We start from the raw sequence: 19,476 nt of genomic DNA, 5'->3' as shown, positions 1-19,476 counted from the left end.
ACACTCAAGTCAAGGTACATTTTCTACAACTGAAGGGATAAATTATGGGTTTTATCTGAAGTCAAAACAAGACTATGATTTCTGTTTTGGTGAGAACTAAAATGTGAAGTTTGACTGGCATTGCTTTTATCATAAATAAAAGGAGCTTTTAGATGCATAAGCCAGTTTGTGTCTGACACTTTCTACCAGCCTTTTAGGAAATTATTTTTAAAAATGGAGAGAGCTCAGCGCAGCTAAATGAGGAATTGGCACGGAGCTCATGTTCATGAATGTGATGTATAAAGCAGCTGATCACAGGTGGGAGCAATGAACTGAAGGACAAATTGTATCTTATGTTCAACAGTTGGCCCAGGACTGTTCTGTGTTTCTACAAATCATAACAGCAAATGTCCTGAGAGACAACAGTATGGTCTATAAAACATGCTGTAAAGCTGTCAGTGTCAGTATCTCCTCCACGCACCATCCAACACTTTATAAAGCAACAGAGACAACATTCGCACTGCGTAGGTTGCATTTTTGTCATCCAGACAGACTTAGTGGGACAATCTGCAGTCGTCTGTAATGCTGCCAGTAGTGTGCAACCTGCAAAAGCAAAGATGCTTCTTTGTTGACTTAATAATGGCAGTACGTATGATGTACTTGGCTGTAACAATTTTAGAAAGTAAACGAGAAAATAAAGCACCAAAGGAAGACAAAGCATCCTCAGCTGGCTAATATTCAGATCATGTACCTGCTGCAGACAAGCCTGTCTCTGCTGTCAACTATCTAAACATTCATCAAATCATGTGATCACACGTCAACAGCCACTGGCGTGCATGTGTTCGCCCCTGCCAAGGTGGACTGGACCAGCGAGTCACATGGACTCTCTGTGTACAACACAGTGTTGAAGGGCAGCCTCCATAATGGCCCCTGGTGAGGCTGAGATGATGGATATGGTCTGTCGCTGGGAGTGAACGCCGCGGGCCTGGGGCCACCGCGGGTCTACGGCGCTGCCTCCTTTGCCATCTGTCAGCACTGGGTGGGCACAAACCCATGACTGGGGCCTGGGGCAGCGCACACCAGGGCCACCTTCAACAACACACACCTCACTTCATGGAGCAAGGTGGGGAGGTCAGCAAGACACACAAGCGCTGCACAGGCGAGCAGGTGTCCATCTGCACATCCTGCAATTCAGCCCGTTTCTGCTCTCATCTAATGATTGTTACACATGAATTATCCAATCTGTTTTTTTCTTCAGCTTGGATACGTGGGTGACACCAGGTGTTTTTTTTATAAAAGAATATATGACAATAAATATAATAAAACGAGAAAAATCAATAGTGCAGCTGTCGCTGAAGCGAGACATCTGATAGCCATCGCTCTTTTTTTTTTCCTCAAGCTTGCAGTGTCTCAGTAGCATGATGGTCAATGCCATACATCTGCATTGCAGGGGAAATCTTATCCTGAGGATGTTTTCTTTCTGTGAATAATTGAAGGCACCACAACCTCACAGGGCATTGACACACTACGCTAAACACTGCAGTATGTCTCTAAGACCATGAGACAGCTGGGTTTACTATTCTGAATGGAGTAAGACTCGAGAGTGAATCCTTCTCCCTGTTAATGTGGAACATTGTGTGTTTCCTGTATGTCTGGTTTTCATCTTACAATAAAGCAGTTCAACTTAGTTTGCAATGTGAAGAGCAATTTCTGTTAATACAAAAATGAGACTAGAGAGGAAAAAAAACATCATCAAATCATCTTTGCAAATTAGTAATTTCCCTTTTTGCTCCACCCAGTGCAGGCATCAATGTTACAAAACTGGTTCTGATTTGAACTGATTTGATCGTGTGAAATAAGAAAAATAAAGGAAGGGTCTGGCTGATTTTAAAGAAAAATGTGAAAAAAATGCTTACTTTGATAAATGGTCAGTAATTCCTCAGAAGAAAAACTTCCTCGATTCAAAATATTTACTGTTTCTGCTAAAACAATGTTTTTACACTAAATTATACAGCACATTCAAAGTAAAAAGCTAAAAGTCAGCAACTCACTCTATTTAATCACATATATTAATAAAGTGAATCCAAGCAAAATATGTCTCTTATCAAATGTGCACCAACCACAAAAGGAGGAAATCAAAATAAATAGAAGAACAAGCGATGAGGACAGTTTAATATTTACTTTTCAGAACCGAGATTTCTCTTTTTACATGACAATTCTAATAGGACGTGGGTCCATGTGGGTTATTCCCACATCTGTTGGAGATGGGCAGACTGCATTTACTTTAACCGTCATTTGAGTTCACCGGTGACCAAATTGCGAACCATTTACCTGACAGCCTGGTATCTTTCCTCTGTCTATATGACTTTCAACAAAAAGCAATAAAAGCCATCTTAAAAAAAACCCCATCCTTTATGAAATTCAGCAGAAAGAGCGGTGTGTATATGAATTGTTATCACAAGGCTGACACCAGCACAAACACAGATGGGTACAACACTTAATGCCATGAAATGAACAAACAAAGTCAACTTATGCTTTTTAGTCTGCAATAAAATGAGTGGGAACATTCATCTTAACTGCCAGCTATTCAGAACGCAGTTCTGGCTTTCTTCTTGAATGCTCGCATTTTATTCCATTAGTTGACGAGAAAAGTGCCTTATGACTAATTTATTATACAGTATGTCAATGAAAAGCAACTATTGTGCTATTGTGAGCAGCCCGTGTGCTTAATAGCTTGGTAAAACTTAAATGAAAAATAAGGAAACTGATGACCATCTCGCTGTTAGAGAAGACAGACACAAGATTAAACACAAAATGCCTAATCTTCAACAATAACAAATGTAGGTTAGGCAACTGGAAGAGCAAGTTAGTAATGTAGGCTCACTAGCACTCACTTAACAACCTGTAAGTTATGGAGTAGCCATTGTCACAGGGTCTGCTTTTGTTTCGGGGGTGAGTTCCTGAATCTAAATTTGGGCGCTGCTCAGGAAACTAAAGTCAATTTACAGGTACTCTGGGGGGAAAGAAGTTATGCATTCGTCCATGCAATTTAATTACATTTCCCAGTACAATTTGGGTAGCATTGGCATTTTTAAATCCTGTAGTGAGCCATTATTTCCAGTAAGTAGTGGGGCAGCACGACCAATCCCTCATTCACTATATTTTATTTTCTCTTGAAGAAAGAAAAGCTTGGCAATGATTGCACCATTTCTCTATGTTCCGATTAAAGTGAGAATGGAGCAGCCGCTTGGTTTGACGGTATGGAGCAGAGAGAGAGAGCTGCATTGGCAGCTGCCGGTGCATCCTCCAGGGCAGTGGCCGGTCCCGAGGGACGCTCCTAACCCTGGAGAGCCGGTTGGCGGGGAGTGAGCTGGTCTCTCTTTTTGCTTCATTCTGTCCACCGCCCACTGCAGGTGGGGCCCCCCCTCAATTAACTTAATGATACTGACATTTAAAAGTCATCACATGTAAATGTAAAAGAAAATATGCATTCGCGTCACTTTTTCCCATTGCACTCGCTTACCAAACAGAGCTTGAAAATGATGATGTTGGTCTCGGTGTCGCCTTTTCAACGACGCATATCGGAAACTTTCTTTGTCGAACCTAGACTATACTGCTTCCTACAAGTTCAGGGTATGGGAAGTGCACAGGTTACGGGTTTTTAATGTCCTGTAGAGCTCCAAAAAAAAATGTGGTGCAAGTGAACAGTGACCTGATTTAAATTTAATTTCAATGATTGGTGCCAATCAGTCTGATCATAAGTGTCTTCAAACAGGCTCTAATGCTACATCACCCAGAGAACAAATGCTACGCAATGAAAACTAGTAACTGTATATCTATATGAGTTTAAATTCACTAACAACAGGTAGAATATGAAGCTCCAGGATTGTTCTTTTTTTTATTAGAATGATGGTTTTAGATATTTGGCTTTGATGGAGACTTGCACATATCTATCCTAAAGATGCAATCTCAACAGTAGATCTCATGCATCTAAGACTGAATCTTCCTTAAGCTCATATCCAAGTATCATATCATGAAGCACAATTAAAGAACCTGCAGTGCATGTGTCTCAGTTGCCTGAGGAGTGCTTAATACCCAAGATAAGTCCCAGGTCTGAGTATTGATGCATGCAGGATTAGTATTAAATCTAGGCTGTGCAGACTTATTGCAGCCTGAGCTTGTAAAACAATAATCCCTACCGGTATCAAGACAATCACAACAATGCCTCAAGGTAGTATGAGATACAATAAAGAGACATAGTGCATGGGTGATTATAAAAGAAGAGAAGCTGCAGACTGAGCAGTTATTGGATACTAAGTTGCAGAGGATTTTTCACCACAAGATTACTGTGACACTAAGTTTATTATAGTGTGTTTGTGAGAGCCGGCGAGGTACCCGAATACTGCACTGAAGGTGTAGCAGTGCAGCATGTCAAATCTTCGATTATCCCTGTGAATTATAGAGGCCAGGTTCCTGCCCCTCGTCTCGGGGACCGAGACAAACAAAGCCACTACAAGCCAGTTCGGCCGGAACTGAACCGTGTGCTGTGAGTGCAAATGAAATGGCCCACACAATGTGTTTTGAATGTTCCTCACTTCCCCTGAACGACCATTACACCCACCTCACCTAGGGTTAATTCAGAAATAGTGGGGCCAATTGGCTATTTGGTGGCAATAATGTGACATAGTGGCCATTCACTCTCCCTAGGGACGGGCTATAATCTGCATTTCTTGAATCTCCACCAGCAACAAGCTCCAAAGCAGAAATTGCACTCTGCGATAAAGGTTGTGAAAGAAGCACGGCAAGCATGAAATTTTAGATGAGGTCAAATATTAGTTGTGTTTAAGACATACCATATAGGCCTGGATACAAGACAATGCTTCTAATATATTTGAAAAGGAGAGGGTTGTCTTATATCTGATATTCAAGGTCCGTATAGAGCAGAAATCCTGACGACTTTGGTGATCCTCTGACTTTACTGTTAGCACCACCAGCAGGTCAAAGTTTGAACTTCTTTAGGGAAATAGCTTGACATTTAATGAATGCGTTGGCACAAAAGTTTGTACCGACTGACTTCCTCTACCACCACCATAAGGTTGACATTTTTGGTTTATCTTGCCAACGATTGGATAGACTGTTACTCTTCCTTGAGTATACATTTTAATAATTTTGCACCAGATAAAAATATAAATGTATCCAACACTTTGGTTTGCGACCAAATATCAACAAACCTATGACATTCCCATCAATCTGAGTTATATTGTGTGTTTAGTACAATCTCAGAGAGCCGCTAGAATGGCTGCTTTTATTCTACATTTTTATAACCGTATGCTAAAAAGGAGGCAACATTAATTTTAACTACGTTTTTTATACCACGTTTTCTAACATATCAAAAGGGAAGAAATAAGCAATAAAAGTGGAATCACCATATTAAAAAACGAATGAAAAAAAAATCATAATGGACGAATACTGTAGATTAAAAAAATGACTGGGAAACCACTGATCTAGTGTGTCTGCCACATTGAGTCAAGTGTCAAATTATTGAGTAGATACTAATTGCATTATAAAACAGAACTGACAATTAATGTTGAGTGTGAATATTAAAAAGGTAGATAATAGCTATAAACACTGACTGAAGAAAAACACACACCAGATATTGTTTTCTACATACTAATGCATTCCTGAAACAGAGCAACAGTGGTGTAACATTACTGTATATACCGCATACCGTACAGTAAGATCTTATACAATATTGTTCTCCTGGAGTTTTCTGTCCTTGTGAGTCTCCATGATGCTCAAGACAATACCAAACTTTAGAGGATGTTCCTGCAGACAGCACTGGCAGTCTCACACTATGACCGCTCGTGAGATTTATATACTGTATGTGTGCTGGCCAGGGTTGATAATACAGAGCAATGCAGCTGAGGATCCATCACTGTCAAGAGCTCTCAATGGCTCTTCCAGATAGCAGGCTTTCGTCTTTTTTTTGAGGGGAGGGTAACAGCTACATAGGGCGCTATCTCTTATCCTTGAGTGGTTTTGATTAAGTATCATCTGGTATTAAATGCTATCTTTCTACAGTTTGACATTTTCCTTCATTTCGTCCACCAGCAATTGAAAAAGCTGAAACACACGACGTGTTGTTGTACTGGCTTTGGCTTCCATGTATTTAGTATTTAATGCAGACACATGCACAATTGCATCAGTTGTCAAATATTGCCTAAAATATATAAAAAAGAACTATGTCTGCAGATTTTCCACTACTTTTTTTTTTTTTTTAATGAGCTATCACACAAATTAAACTGATTAAAATGTTTGGTAGAGGACCATGGAGACAGATTAATAAGAGCTAGGTCACTATAAAGCTGATAGCGCCTCTTACCATTGGCAGCCAGTGGTGTAATATAACTAAATACTCAAGTAATGCACTTAAGTACAATTCTAAGGTACTTTACTTATTTTATATTTCATTTGTTTTATATTTTATTCATCAATTTTCTGCTACTTTATACTTCTGCTTCACTATACAGTATCTCATACGGACATATTGTACTTTTTACCCCTCTACATTTATCAGCTTTAGTCACAAGTTACTTTTCAAATTAGAATTTTAAAAACATATAATGATCCTATAAAATACAACACATTATTATAAGGTAAATTAAGCCACCTGATGGTATATAAAATGCGAAAATTAGCTCGGTCGGCTAAAATATTTAAATGCTGCTTACATGTTAATGCATCAATAATAATAATACAATAATATAACATCTGAAAATGTAACATTGAGCATGAGTGTTTTTACTTTTATACTTTAAGCACATTTTGCTGATTATACTTACATACTTTTACTTAACTTTACTACGAGGAACTTTCGTTTTGTGTAGATTTTGGCGGTCCCTGTGGACAGAAGAGGTAGTGTTTCCGAGCACCAGATTCCCTTTAGAAAACCTCTCATTTTACTGCAGCTGGGTCTGAACATCTGCCCAGCTCAGTCCTGGTTCTGGTGAACCTGCGTGCTGTTACTCGTTTCGTCTGATTTCGCAGGGGCCCCGATGACAAGCATTTAGAATAACTACTGTATATAGAAATAGCCAATCTTCTCACTGATGGTCTTGTTTACTGAAATAGGTCATATTGAGGCATCAGTATTGCATCTAGACTGTTTCATAACCAGTTAAAAGTTTATCACAGTAACTTTAAGTACGGTTTTGAATGCGGGACTTTTACTTCTAACAGAGTATTTTTAAATTGTGGTATTTCCACTTTTACTTCAGTAAAAGATCTGAGGACTTCTTCCACCTCTGTTGGCAGCTAGGATTCCAATTGGACTTATATGGGTTGGCAGTATGGGTTCAAAATTGACATCAGCAGATACAGTACTGTTTATTTCAAATTTGTCTCCAAGCATTCATTTTCCCAAGCAATAAATAAATAAATAAATAAAGCAGAGGTAGGAATAGTCCAAAACACATCAGTAGACAAGAGAAGAGAGTAGCACTTCTTGGTGTACGTGTACAGTAGCTGGTTCATTGTTTGTGAATGCATACACAAGTGGTTTAATTGGATGTGACCAGGCACCGCTACAGGGAGCAGACACTTCATTAGGACCTGACAGTCAGGCCCATACAGTAAGCTACCTCCCCTGCATAGGGCAGGAAGTACACAGCAGAAAAAAAGCCATTATAGAGAATATCTGACGCTTAAGAAAGAAAGTGTAGAACCTCTTAGTCTGGGAAGATACGATCACAGTAAAGGTAACATCAAAGCTATGCCTCACTGTTATTTACTATCTCTGTATTTGAGTCAGTTGTAAGTCCTGGAATTGAATCAATCCGTTATCCCTTAAGCAAACGGGGGATTCTAATAATAGCTATTAAAATAACAATCCTGACTCATCAGCTTTTTTCCCATGGTGCATTTCTTCCCTGATTAGACCAGTGAGCTCCAAGATGATGATATTCTTTGTTAATAAAGCATGAGTGGACACCCAGTGGTTTGAGAAGAATGACATTAATGTAATGCTACCCATAAGCCAAGGCCCACAGTATCCAATAACAATATAACCCCAGTCGAGCATTTAGAGAACTTTTTGATAGGGCACCTGAGAAGCCAGAGTCTCCCCAGACCCTTCGAAATCATTACACTAATGATGATTAACACTGACTTTACCCTCTAGGAGATAAGTGGGCTATAGTGCAAGAAGACATACCCGAAATCTACAGAGCCAGCGTCGCTGAAAGATTTAATGGTGCTGGCATTTTGACCATGTCTGCACAGCAAGACAGCAGTGTTGGCTGCAAACTTATTTTATTATTAAAGGCATGTATCAAGAGTAATCAGCTACAGTATCAGAGGGATTATGTGTACTCTCAAGCAAACTGATTACTAAGATTATTGTATCAAGCTCCGTTTCATTTAGTATTCTCTCACCATTACAATCCCGTGGACATCAGTTTACTGACAATCTGTTAAAGAGACAGTGTGTGTAACATTTAGGGGGATCTATTAGTAGAAATGAAATATAATATTAATAAATATGTTTTCTTTAGTGTATAATCATCTCACAATAGGAATGGATGTGTTTTTTGTTACCTTAGAATAAGCCGTTTCTATCTACATAGGGAGCGGGTCCCCTCTCCACAGAGTCCGCCATGCTTCTACAGTAGCCCAGAACGGACAAACCAAACTCTGTTAACTTTTCCTGCTTGGGCCAGAGTTGATAACGTTACTCACTCCCTCTGCTGCCGCCGCCGCCTCTCCCTCTCTCTTGCTTCACCACTCACTTCCCACGTACACACACTCTCTACACACTGGCTCTGCTCCAAATGACCTATACTACTCTCACAACAACTGGCTCTAGAGAGGGCCATTGGCGTTTTCGCGTCTGTCACCGAGCTCTCCAACAAGCTACTCCACTATTTTCACCAGCTAGTTGCATTCGCTAATTGTTTGCGTGTCCGTGGCAGGGTTGTAAATAAACTGTTTTGTCCACCTGCCACTGTGGCTGGTGGATTCTAAAATCTACCAGCCACTCAATAGATTACCATTGTTTTTTTGGCTGGTGACTGAAGCCAATCTAGCAGCCACCAGCATATTTTACCAACATTTGGCTGGCGGCTGGTGCTAATTTCCAACCCTTGTCTGTTATTTTGTCATGGAGTGAACCCTTTCACATTGCACAATGTCATGTGAACCATTATTTATTAAGAAAACATAATTATAGGCACTTTAAATGTTGATATTGAAAAGAATAGGCTCTTACAATAAGTGAATTTAACTGGATATCTGTGTGTTGAGTAAACACCAAAGTGCCTTGACAATTACCTCTCATTGTTAGACAGGCCTATAAAAGGTCTCAGAACTATTTTTCTTATTATTTTGAATCCAATTATTGCACTTGTTAACAGCGGGATCTACATTTTCTGGAGCACCACTTTTACCGAGCTTCAATGGCTAGAGCTTGATACTGCTACCGCTAGTGTCAGCCATTCTCCACCTCCACTGGGGCTCATCATACTAAAAATGTACGTGTCCCAGTAATGCAAGGCTCTCAGGATATAAAAACATTCACTGAATTGCATTCGCCATCAGAGTGGAGACAAGAACAGCTGGACAATGATTAAAATGCTGACTATTCAAGGGAAAGGACAGTGAATGCACCATCTCTTTTTACAGAGGCCAGACACGCCGTCTTTCTAAGTGTAGTGTCCTGAGACAGAAATGTCCTACCGCGTGGGCTCTCCATGGGAAGGTCGTCACGTTGAATCAAACTGAACACATTGACGTCTCCCAATGCACACGTTTCTGCATGCCTCATTCATCTCTCCGCCTACATCACAGAGCATCTCTTTAATCCAATGACCTTTCTTTCTGTGTGAATGCATTAGATAACACCTAAACCAACAGTTAGCCTTGACTATTCTCCTTTTTTCCAAGCCTTTATATGCCACTTTAAAGGTGAGCTTGCAGCATTACTTGACAGTACGTTTCTAAATGAATTCTGCCCAAAAAAAAAACATCACAGTATCACCACTAACCTGCCTGAAGTCGTACTGATACATCAAATTAAACAAGTAGGTTCCCCAAAAAAGGATCGAACATACAATTAAAAAATAACTGAACTGTATATTACGCTGCTTACATCAAAACCAATAGCTGTACACATGACTGCAACAAGGTAAACTGTTATTGATTAAACCATTCAATCAGAATTGGGTTAGCATAAGCGCTTAATGTCAGATATCCAAACATCAGCTCGCATCTATAGCAGAAAATATGCTGTGTGTATATTAATAAATATCTCTGTAATACACCGCATTTCTGAATTGTCACGGCCATTTATATCACTTTATTTCTCCCCAGATGAAAAGGCCTGAAAGAGGCGGGCATCCATCTTATCAAGCCTGTTCCTTTCTGCCAATCTCTTGGTTCCTTGGTAGCAATTTATAACACCACATGGCGCCGGGATATAATTATAGTCTATTGTGTGATATTTCGCCTGCATTACATGCTCCTGCAACGGTTCAGGAACCATGCTGAGTCTGAGAGAAAACCATTCCACTGGATCAATATTTATGATTGTATTATTTGTCAACATCTGCAGACCCTTACACAAACGGTTATAATGGTCAGAGAGAGAGAGAGAGAGAGATAGAGGGAGTTAGACGGCCAGTAATGTGGGGTCTTTACTGCCGCTAAGTTGAAAACTAGATGCAAATTATCTGTGGGAGTTTGTCATTTTATAATATGAGCTGGAGCTTGAACAGTCCACTAAAAGGAGAAAAACCTGACATTTTATTTTGCCTTGAATATAGCTGATCTTTTTAAAAAGCTCTATATAAAAGCTTAAGCCTGACTTCAAAGATACATCAGCATTCAAGGCTTTTTTATGCTTGCATTGTATTCAAAAGCCACAATATGAAAATATAATTTAAATGGGTTTAAAAACAATTTACTTCTGGACAATAAAACCAATCAACACAGCATTGCACTTTGCAGGAACTGACACTTTTTCTTTTTTTTTTTATAAATCCTTGAAATATCCAGAGACATGTGTGCATTAACTGTTGCCTTAGTGAAAATGTAAAGGCAGAAAAAAAAAGTTATAGAATCTGTCAAAAAGGAATTAAAATCAAACGATTTTGATTGTGTGTATGTTTCTCAATATGAAGTGAAACCCACCCCCTTCCTGGCTATAATCTCCCTTTAGCCAATCCGATTAATCCAAAATGAGTTAAATCCAAAATGTTTTTAAACTATATTTGTAAAAGCTGATTAAGCCCTGATTAAAGGGTCATTTTAGTGTACGACTATGCCTGATTTAAGCTACTGTGTATGCTTAAATCAGGCATATCCGTACACTAAAATGACTGATTTAAGCTACTGTGTATGTTTTCCCTGCAACTGACTCACTGAATATTTTAAATTCTGACACATTTTAACTTAGTATATGTTCTCCTTGCATGTATAACTGTCAGTATCTTCATGGTTTAAATTACATATTACCTGCTTCCTATCAGGGTTTACTTGAGAGATTCATATAATGTAAAAATGACCATTATTTAAACAAATAAGCTCAGCATTAATCAGTATTGAATTCTATCACAGAGCAACTTTGGCTCCATAACAATTAAAGCATATGCTTCTTCAATGAGGTCACTTTTTGATTTGTTTATACAGGCGGAAAATTTCCTTTGGGCCATGAAGCTTCTGTTTTTGTTTTGTACCAACAATCCATGAACAACACCCCACATTCTGACTATTCTCTTTGTTGTGATATAAAAAACAACAACACTGAAACTATTTTTCTTTGTGACCTTAATGAGTCAATACCACCTTCTGTTCAGTGCTCAGGTATTCCTAGATCGTTCTGTCAGCATGTTTGTTGCAAGCTAATTCCCGATGCGGTGATGCAAGCAAATAAAGAAAACTCTTAAATTCATATTTATATATTTCGAGAACCTCCAGGACTTGCCGTTGCACAGATGAGATTCTTACAGGCACAAACACATTTCTAAATGGCATAATAATTAATTTTCATAGTGTTTTCTGTTCTTGGCAAAGGGCTGCGCCAGAATGGTCTGATGGCCATTTCATTTGATAGGACATACGTTTTGTGTTGCATTGTTTAGTCACACATTGTGACATCTGAGATGTAATATGCTACTGCAGATGCTGCACCGCTCATGCAGGACAGATAAAGATGATGGAGGACCCCTATGATGGCTATCACTCTAATACACACACACAGTGGCACATCTGATTGCGCTGGGAGAAACGCTCAACACTGTGCCTGTGGCGCTGCTCCCAATGGTGGGACAATGCACTTATTTTCCTTCAGTTTTTAGGTCAGAGGACTCAAGGAGAAGACAGGCATGACACAATTAAGTAAGGCTCCACTATATAAGAGCTTAATGATGAAATGTATTATATTAATCCAGGATGTTCTTAACGTCACGCTGTGCATTGTGAGTATTTCAAAGTGGATCAAGTTGAGACAATAATGACATGAGTGAAAGTCGCATCATTTAAAGACGATCTTACCTGCTGAGGCTCTCGTGGCGTCGTCTGTTTAACTCGCCTGCTGGACGCCGTGGTGGTGGTTATTTCCATGATGGACGTGGACGTCTCCGAGCGATTGGCCGTGGTGCTCGACTGCGGCGTGATAGAGGAGGGCGAATCCCCCACTAGCCGCACGCTGCCCTGGATCCTAATGTTGGGATCCCCCTCCGCGGCCATGTTGAACACCTTCAAGCCATTATAGTAGAGGCCCGAAAGCTGGCCCTGAAAGGATCGACTCCGGTCTCTCTCCCAGCCCCCAATCTGTATAGTGGTTTGGCTGTTGAAGATTGTAAGCTGCCGCCCTGTGGGAAAACAATGTTACATATATACGAGAATGTTGGACTTGTGGACTCAGCCACTTTTACCGAACAGGAAAAAAAATAAAGACAAAGACAGATTATTTGCCCAGTGGCTAATGAGACCAATAAATTACAGGTTGTAGAGGCAAGCCCTGGTAATTTATTGCAGAAATTAAGATGAGATGAGCCTATGAAAAGGAAAAACAAACATGTAAAATAAAAACACAGGATTTAGAAAATCAATGCAGCTTTGCTAAAAGGGCGGCCTAATCTAAAATGACATGAAAAAAAAAGATTAACCAGAAGTAGTAATGTTGTGGGAATGCAATAGATTTAGCTTCACTTGAAAAGATAACGTAATCATGAAAGTAATATAAAGGAGAATGTGTTTGTAGAGATTTGCCTAGGAATTAAGACAAATATACAAAACATTTGTCTAACAAAAGCTAGAAGCATATGTCATTATGCTTTGCTTATGTTATCTTGCATGTTTGCTTCAAATTTTAAGATTTACAAACTTGGTATACAGCAAGCATGAAAAAAAAAAAAACCTAAAAATGGCTACAGGCTGTGAGAATTGGACTTTTCTTGTGTGCAATCTCGCAGGAAGCAGGACACACTTCAAGAAATGGGAAACTATTCATCCTTTTAGCAAAAGCAACCAAGGGAAATTAAACTTTGAACGGATATGGTTGGGCACATGGAAAACCCAAAAATAGTTTTTATGACAACACTTTCATAACGCAAACAGAAAACAAACAAAACATAAAGATGATAGGGCTTATTTCACATTTAAAGTGAAAAATATGAATTAGGTATTGAACTATAAAAAACAAAGCATGCACTCAGTTTGTTTTATATTACAGTTCCTTGATCTAATGCCCTATACATATTTACAATGTCTGTTAAAGGGACTCAGAATTCTGATGCCAATTCATATTGCACTCTATTTATCACTGCTAACAGTTTAATCAGAACAGATCAAATGACACCAAGTACTGTACTGTACTGTAGAGGTTTCAAAAGTGTCTCAAATAACACTTAGCAACTAATGAATGACTAAACAAGAACTTTTAAATTTATCATTTAGATGTTTACAGCAAAATGCTTCAGTAATTTATAGCCATTTTAACAATGTTGATATTACTTCAGTAAGTGGATTTAAATTCATATTTACAGTCCCTTTAACCTTAAGTTGACAATAAACACGTATTAAAACAGCTGACATCTATAAAATAAATACATTATTATGAAAAGTATGAAATATTTAACTGTTCAAATCATTTTATTTTTAAAGTTTTACTGAACATTTATTTTTTAGGTTTATTATTTACAAAATATTGCTACAACTGGGTTATGATCAAATTATTTTATTTGAAATTTTAATCAGTGATTTTACCTTTGTCGAGTAGCCATTCGTCAACTACTCGACCAAGTCGGTATGGGATTCGCTGTCTAGCAATCGCCAGGCGTTCGTTATCATTGTTGCCTTTAAAGTTTAAAGAGACATTTCAGTGGTTACAATCTGTAAGGTCAAAGGTTAAATGTTCATACTTAATGCTGGAGCTATACAACTGCACAATGCTTTTATATTTAAAATGTTTTGTATATTTAAAAAAACAATATTTACTAAAACATTATTTGAACAAACTTCACTCATTTTATTTTATTTTAGCCAACAAATTAGGCCTATATTAATTGAAAATAAGTGGACTAGCACGCAGATGTTTCATCTAGGTTACTGCTATGTTATCAACCAACCCAAATCACAGATTTATACATTTCTATTACAAAAACTTTACCCAAATGTTTCCATCCCATTTGTCTTTCCCCTCTATATCTTTTTAACTGGCTTTTAAACTAATTATATCAAAAATAACATCATTTAAATTTATTGTTGAATCAACCTTTTATGGTTTAAAGGACAATTTAACTTTAACATATTACAAATGCCCACCCCATTTATAAATAGCCTAATTGACAAGAAATAATGAGCTAATTGCAATACGACAATTAACACAGTATACATTCAGAGGATCTGGTCAGAGAAAAGTCAGAAGACAATGTCAAAGTAGATACATACACTGTGAAATCTTCAATAAAACGGCTTTGACAAAAGCTACGAGTCATAAGGAAGGAAAAGTCATGAGTTTGACTGTCTAAATATTACACATTGATGATATCTCTGTCAATGGAAAAGTAGTTTTCCAAAAGAATTCAGAGAATGAACCAAAAAAGTGTCAGAAGACTGAAAAGGCAGCTCCAGAAAAACTCCACTCCAATATTGGAGGGGCATTTCGGCATTAATGAGGGCAAACTCTGCATCACCCCTTTGTCAAGGCCAATAACCTCTCCAGAACAGAAGACTTTCAGCAAAGTGGCACTGTCTCTGAGTGCTTTCCCCCCCGGTATTGTCTGCACAGATTGAATTCAGTCAGCTCCATTCTTCCGGCAGATTGACAATGTTTGTCCCATCAACTATATTAATTCAGTTCTGGCAGATAAAAGATCCGGTAGCTAACAATGATTCGGTGGAGAATAGCTTCGGAGGGGAAAGAGTCGGCGAGACATGAAGGAGCGGAGGTAACTTTGTAACAGATGCACAGTTGGACTGATGAAAGGTCTTAGAGGTAAGAAGACGCATAAAAAGACATTTTTTAATCGCATCAGCTTGAATTACTGTAGAGGATCAGCTACCAGAAAAGGGTTTAAAGCTTGCTATACAGCTCATGGAATTTGGCTGCAGTTGATTGTGCCCGGTCGGAGCACAAAGGCTTGTGAAGGAGATTTGGTGGAACACTTCTCCTTCAACATTGACGTAGACGGATACATTCTGCATTGCAACAAAGCCACACAGGAACACTGTGTATGTTTTTGATGTGGATCTCTGAATGTTATTTAGTGAGCCACATTTCTGGAACAATGTTCAGCTATTCTGAATCAATACTGCACATTCAGGACAAGTACTTAGTGTACCTATTTTTTTACATTTCTATACCATTAATCAGGCCACTTTAAATGGAGCACCTTCATGCTAAACAGAGTGCAACCAAAAATCAGCCTTTGAACCCGCACATGGACGTCATCTTCAACATAAATTGGTCACGAGTTTCAAATGACATGTAAGTGTAGTGTACTCATTAGTCCTAAAACCAGGAAATGAGTTAGTATTTTAGTACTTTCAGTTCCCTCGTCTAGAAGTCAATTGTTTTTTTGAATGGGTTTTTAGTTAGATGCTTGAAACAAGGTCTGTGGTTAGAACGGTTTCCAAATATATCCTTAAAAAAGGCTTAATGATTTCCTCAAGAAGCTGGGCACTGTAGTTTTTAGCGAACGTTACTCAAACATGAGAAAATATTGCATTTGTAGGGGGCTATTTCCAGCTGCAGATTAAAACAAGTTTGGTGCTCTAGTGAGTATTTACGGCAGCGGGACGGCGTCTGTGGGATTGACTGAAATGAGTTCAATAAACTACAGTGCCCAGGTTCATGTTAATGAAGGCACATGTCACCCAGTGCAACGGTGTAGCTTATTGATGTGTTTTTAATAGTAACAATTGAGCTCTGTGGCCCAGAGGTGTAGACACACAGGCAATACTTGTAGGAACAATTCATTGTTGTTTTTGGTCATTTCATGGGATTTGTTAACAACAGGAACAATAGCCTATCATAGAGCCTATCACCAGACTTATTCATTAAAAACAAAACTTGTGTGGTTGCACAGTTTTGCCATAACTAAGAATTACTGAACAATATATTTAATTTATTCTGCGGCTAGAAAATCACTAAGCTTCCTCCAGGTAGGTGGATGCGAAGCAACACCAGCCTCCAGTTGCCTTCAGCTTATGTAACGTCTACCATGCTGCCTGCTGTTGAACACACACAGTATTTCCCTTATGCAAGGCTCCTGGAGCTCTGCACCACCTAATTCTCCTAAGCGCTTTGCATGATGGAAGTATAACACACAAACAAATTAATAAACAAACAAGCAGGCGCGCACACACACACACACACACACACACACACACACACAGCTGCACTTCCTTATATTTTTGAATGTGTTAAATTAATGAATAATCCATTAATTGCTGTTGCCATGAAGGATTCATGGGCTTTTGTTAATTCCTGTCACCTCCGTTTGTCAGTCACGGGGTGTTAGTTATGTCACCTCTCCGTTTCCTGCTACTGTGACACCTCATCTGAGGAGAGGTCAGCATCCAACTGGGCTCTGGAGAACAGTTAGCCTACAGCTGTTGGAGGACGGCGAGGACGTACGAGTTCAGACGGAAGAAGAGCAACACTCATTTCAAAGGCATTATCCCTGATTGATTCATTATTAATTCATGTGAATTTCATTATACACATGCTTGCTTAGCTCCTTGACAGCCACAATGTATAAACATGTTTTGCAGTTTTCATTTAGAATTACAGCTTTTATATTTCTCTATATGCTGCTATCAAAGTTTTCTAACAAAAATGACAATTTGAACTACTACTAGAAAGACGGGCAGGAGTTAACACACACACACACACACACACACACACACACACACACTTATCCTCACACACAGTGTGCCGCTGTGCCAAAATCCTCTACTTTTGTGCAAAAACATGCTCCATTTTCAAAGACAGTAGCGCTTTATCCGTTTGGCTCTGCACCCCGTGGCACGCTGAGTCTATCCTTATACTGAGGTTAATTAAGTGTGGATATAATCAAGGTCTGATCGTGTATTGATCCCCACTATGGGACACCGGAGTGTTAGACAATGCTATCCCCTGGGCTTCCATGCAGCAGCAGAGCCCATTCATTCTGCCCGCGAGCGGAGCCTGTGACTGCTGCTGAGTGGTGATTTGGTTTGGTATGGGACAGCCTGGCTTATCTCCACCGCCAGACAGCAGCGATTCAGCTGAGCCGTCCCAACTGACCCGCTTTGCCCTCACTCACTTGTTTTCTTTTTTGTTAATAAAGTGGTCAGATAAGGTGGGAGCTTTATCTCATTACAAGCCCTTGGACACTCGCCACATTAAATGTACAAATATGCAAATGCTTCGTCTGTTCATGGAGCCGGGAGAATTAAAAAAAAAAGGAGGGACCTACACAAATCTCACTATTATTTTTATTATTCTGCTCCCTTTTCTTTCTACTGTGACCGTGGCATCCATTGCACCATTTGTTTTAAGCATGCTCAGTGATGACTGCTTGCACAATAGGCTGAATAGGCTCATGGATAGAACAGAGTAGAAAGCAGAGCAGATAGGATGGAGCTTTGATGGATAAAGCTAACCCTCCTCCCCTTCGCATCCCACAAATCAGACTCCACACCGCAAGGTGGAAAAAACAGGACAGCGGGTGAGATCGACAGAGGGGGCAGGGCTGGACAGATAGGGGTAGAAAGGACAGAAAAAGAGGAAACTGAGGGGAGTGGAGGGAGAGACAAGAGAGCTCTGTAAGTGCACCACGCTCTGATAACAGTAAAAGAATAAGGCCAGGGACTTCTCCATTATCTTTGTGTGCAGCGAGTGTTCATTGGGTGCTCCGATAGGATACTGCGCCGTACCCTGCGGGCCTGGCAGCGCCATTGTGATGGTATTACTTCCATGGCCAAGACTCGGGAGAAGGGGCTGATTTTTTTGTTGCTGCCCAGCCTTTTGTGTGCAGAATGAAAGCGGGGCAAGAATAAAGGAAAGAGAGGCTAACTACAACAAATACGAGGCTAGTTATGTGTCTGTGTGTGCGTTTTACATTTTTAGATTCTAATAATCGTGCTAAAGACTTTTAATGGCCCCTAAGTATGTAGCAGTACGAGACTTTTTAATGAGATTACGAGGGCAGCAATATAGGCCCTGGTGCAGCAATTATTTCCTTGCTTTGAGAATGATCGCTCCCTCCCATATAATCTCCTACTCTGTCATTCTCACTCTCCAGCCATCATTTTTATCTTTGCTGTCTACTCTTATTATAATCACTGTTGTTCTGTGAGTGGCCTAAGAGTGGCTGAGGGCTGCTATTATGAGTGCGTTAGAGGCATACATGGATACTAATCAAACTACAGGCGAGCTGAGAGAATAATGGCTTTGTGTGCTGGGGGTGAGGGGAGGAAGTGCGCAGTAATTGTGATTGGATGTGTATTGGATGTAATTAGTCTGCGACGAGCCTAATAAGGTAGCTGGACTTGGCATTGTCACTGATGCATGATCGGTGGGGATGAGATCGGTCACTTCTCCCCCCGCAGCATTTACAACTCAGCACTTATCATACGAGGAATTAAAGCTAGGGTAGGTAGTGTTGTTCAAATACAAAAATTTTAAATCTGGTATCTGTGGCTGTCGCAGGAATGTAAAAAGCCCGTCCAATCATTTTTGGTCAGAATGAAAAGACAGCTCCATTACTCCCCAATATAATACACAATAGTTAAATAATAAAACGATGCTGTTGTAGTTGCTACTCAAATGTTAATTCACATACAGTGTATATAAAAAATAAATCATTAATTAGTTTTTTTTCTTATAAAACATCAAATAGAGCCGTTAAGAGCGTTTGTTAAAGTACCAAATTGATAAGCAGTATTAGTAAGAGTAGTAGTACCGTTAAAATCTTAACAATACCCATCCTTTGAGAAAGAGTTGGCAACACT

General features: G+C 39.4%; 1 protein-coding gene across 10 annotated transcripts in view; it reads right to left on the bottom strand.

Moving 5' to 3' along the window:
* The window catches only part of LOC119495851 (neurexin-1a-like), a 288,620-nt gene that overhangs the window by 24,411 nt on the left and 244,733 nt on the right, over positions 1-19,476 (bottom strand). For 8 of the 10 annotated variants that reach the window (XM_037782730.1, XM_037782732.1, XM_037782731.1 and 5 more), the window contains 2 exons: positions 14,242-14,331; positions 12,526-12,845 (listed from right to left, as the gene is read on the bottom strand). In XM_037782730.1, coding sequence (XP_037638658.1) covers positions 12,526-12,845; positions 14,242-14,331 — 410 coding nt within the window. The remainder of the gene's footprint in view (positions 1-12,525; positions 12,846-14,241; positions 14,332-19,476) is intronic. The other 2 variants (XM_037782739.1, XM_037782740.1) reach the window with 1 other exon arrangement.

Source organism: Sebastes umbrosus, chromosome 10 (genome assembly GCF_015220745.1).
Source record: "Sebastes umbrosus isolate fSebUmb1 chromosome 10, fSebUmb1.pri, whole genome shotgun sequence".
Taxonomy (NCBI): Eukaryota; Metazoa; Chordata; class Actinopteri; order Perciformes; family Sebastidae; genus Sebastes; species Sebastes umbrosus.
This window is presented reverse-complemented; position numbering and strand designations above follow the sequence as displayed.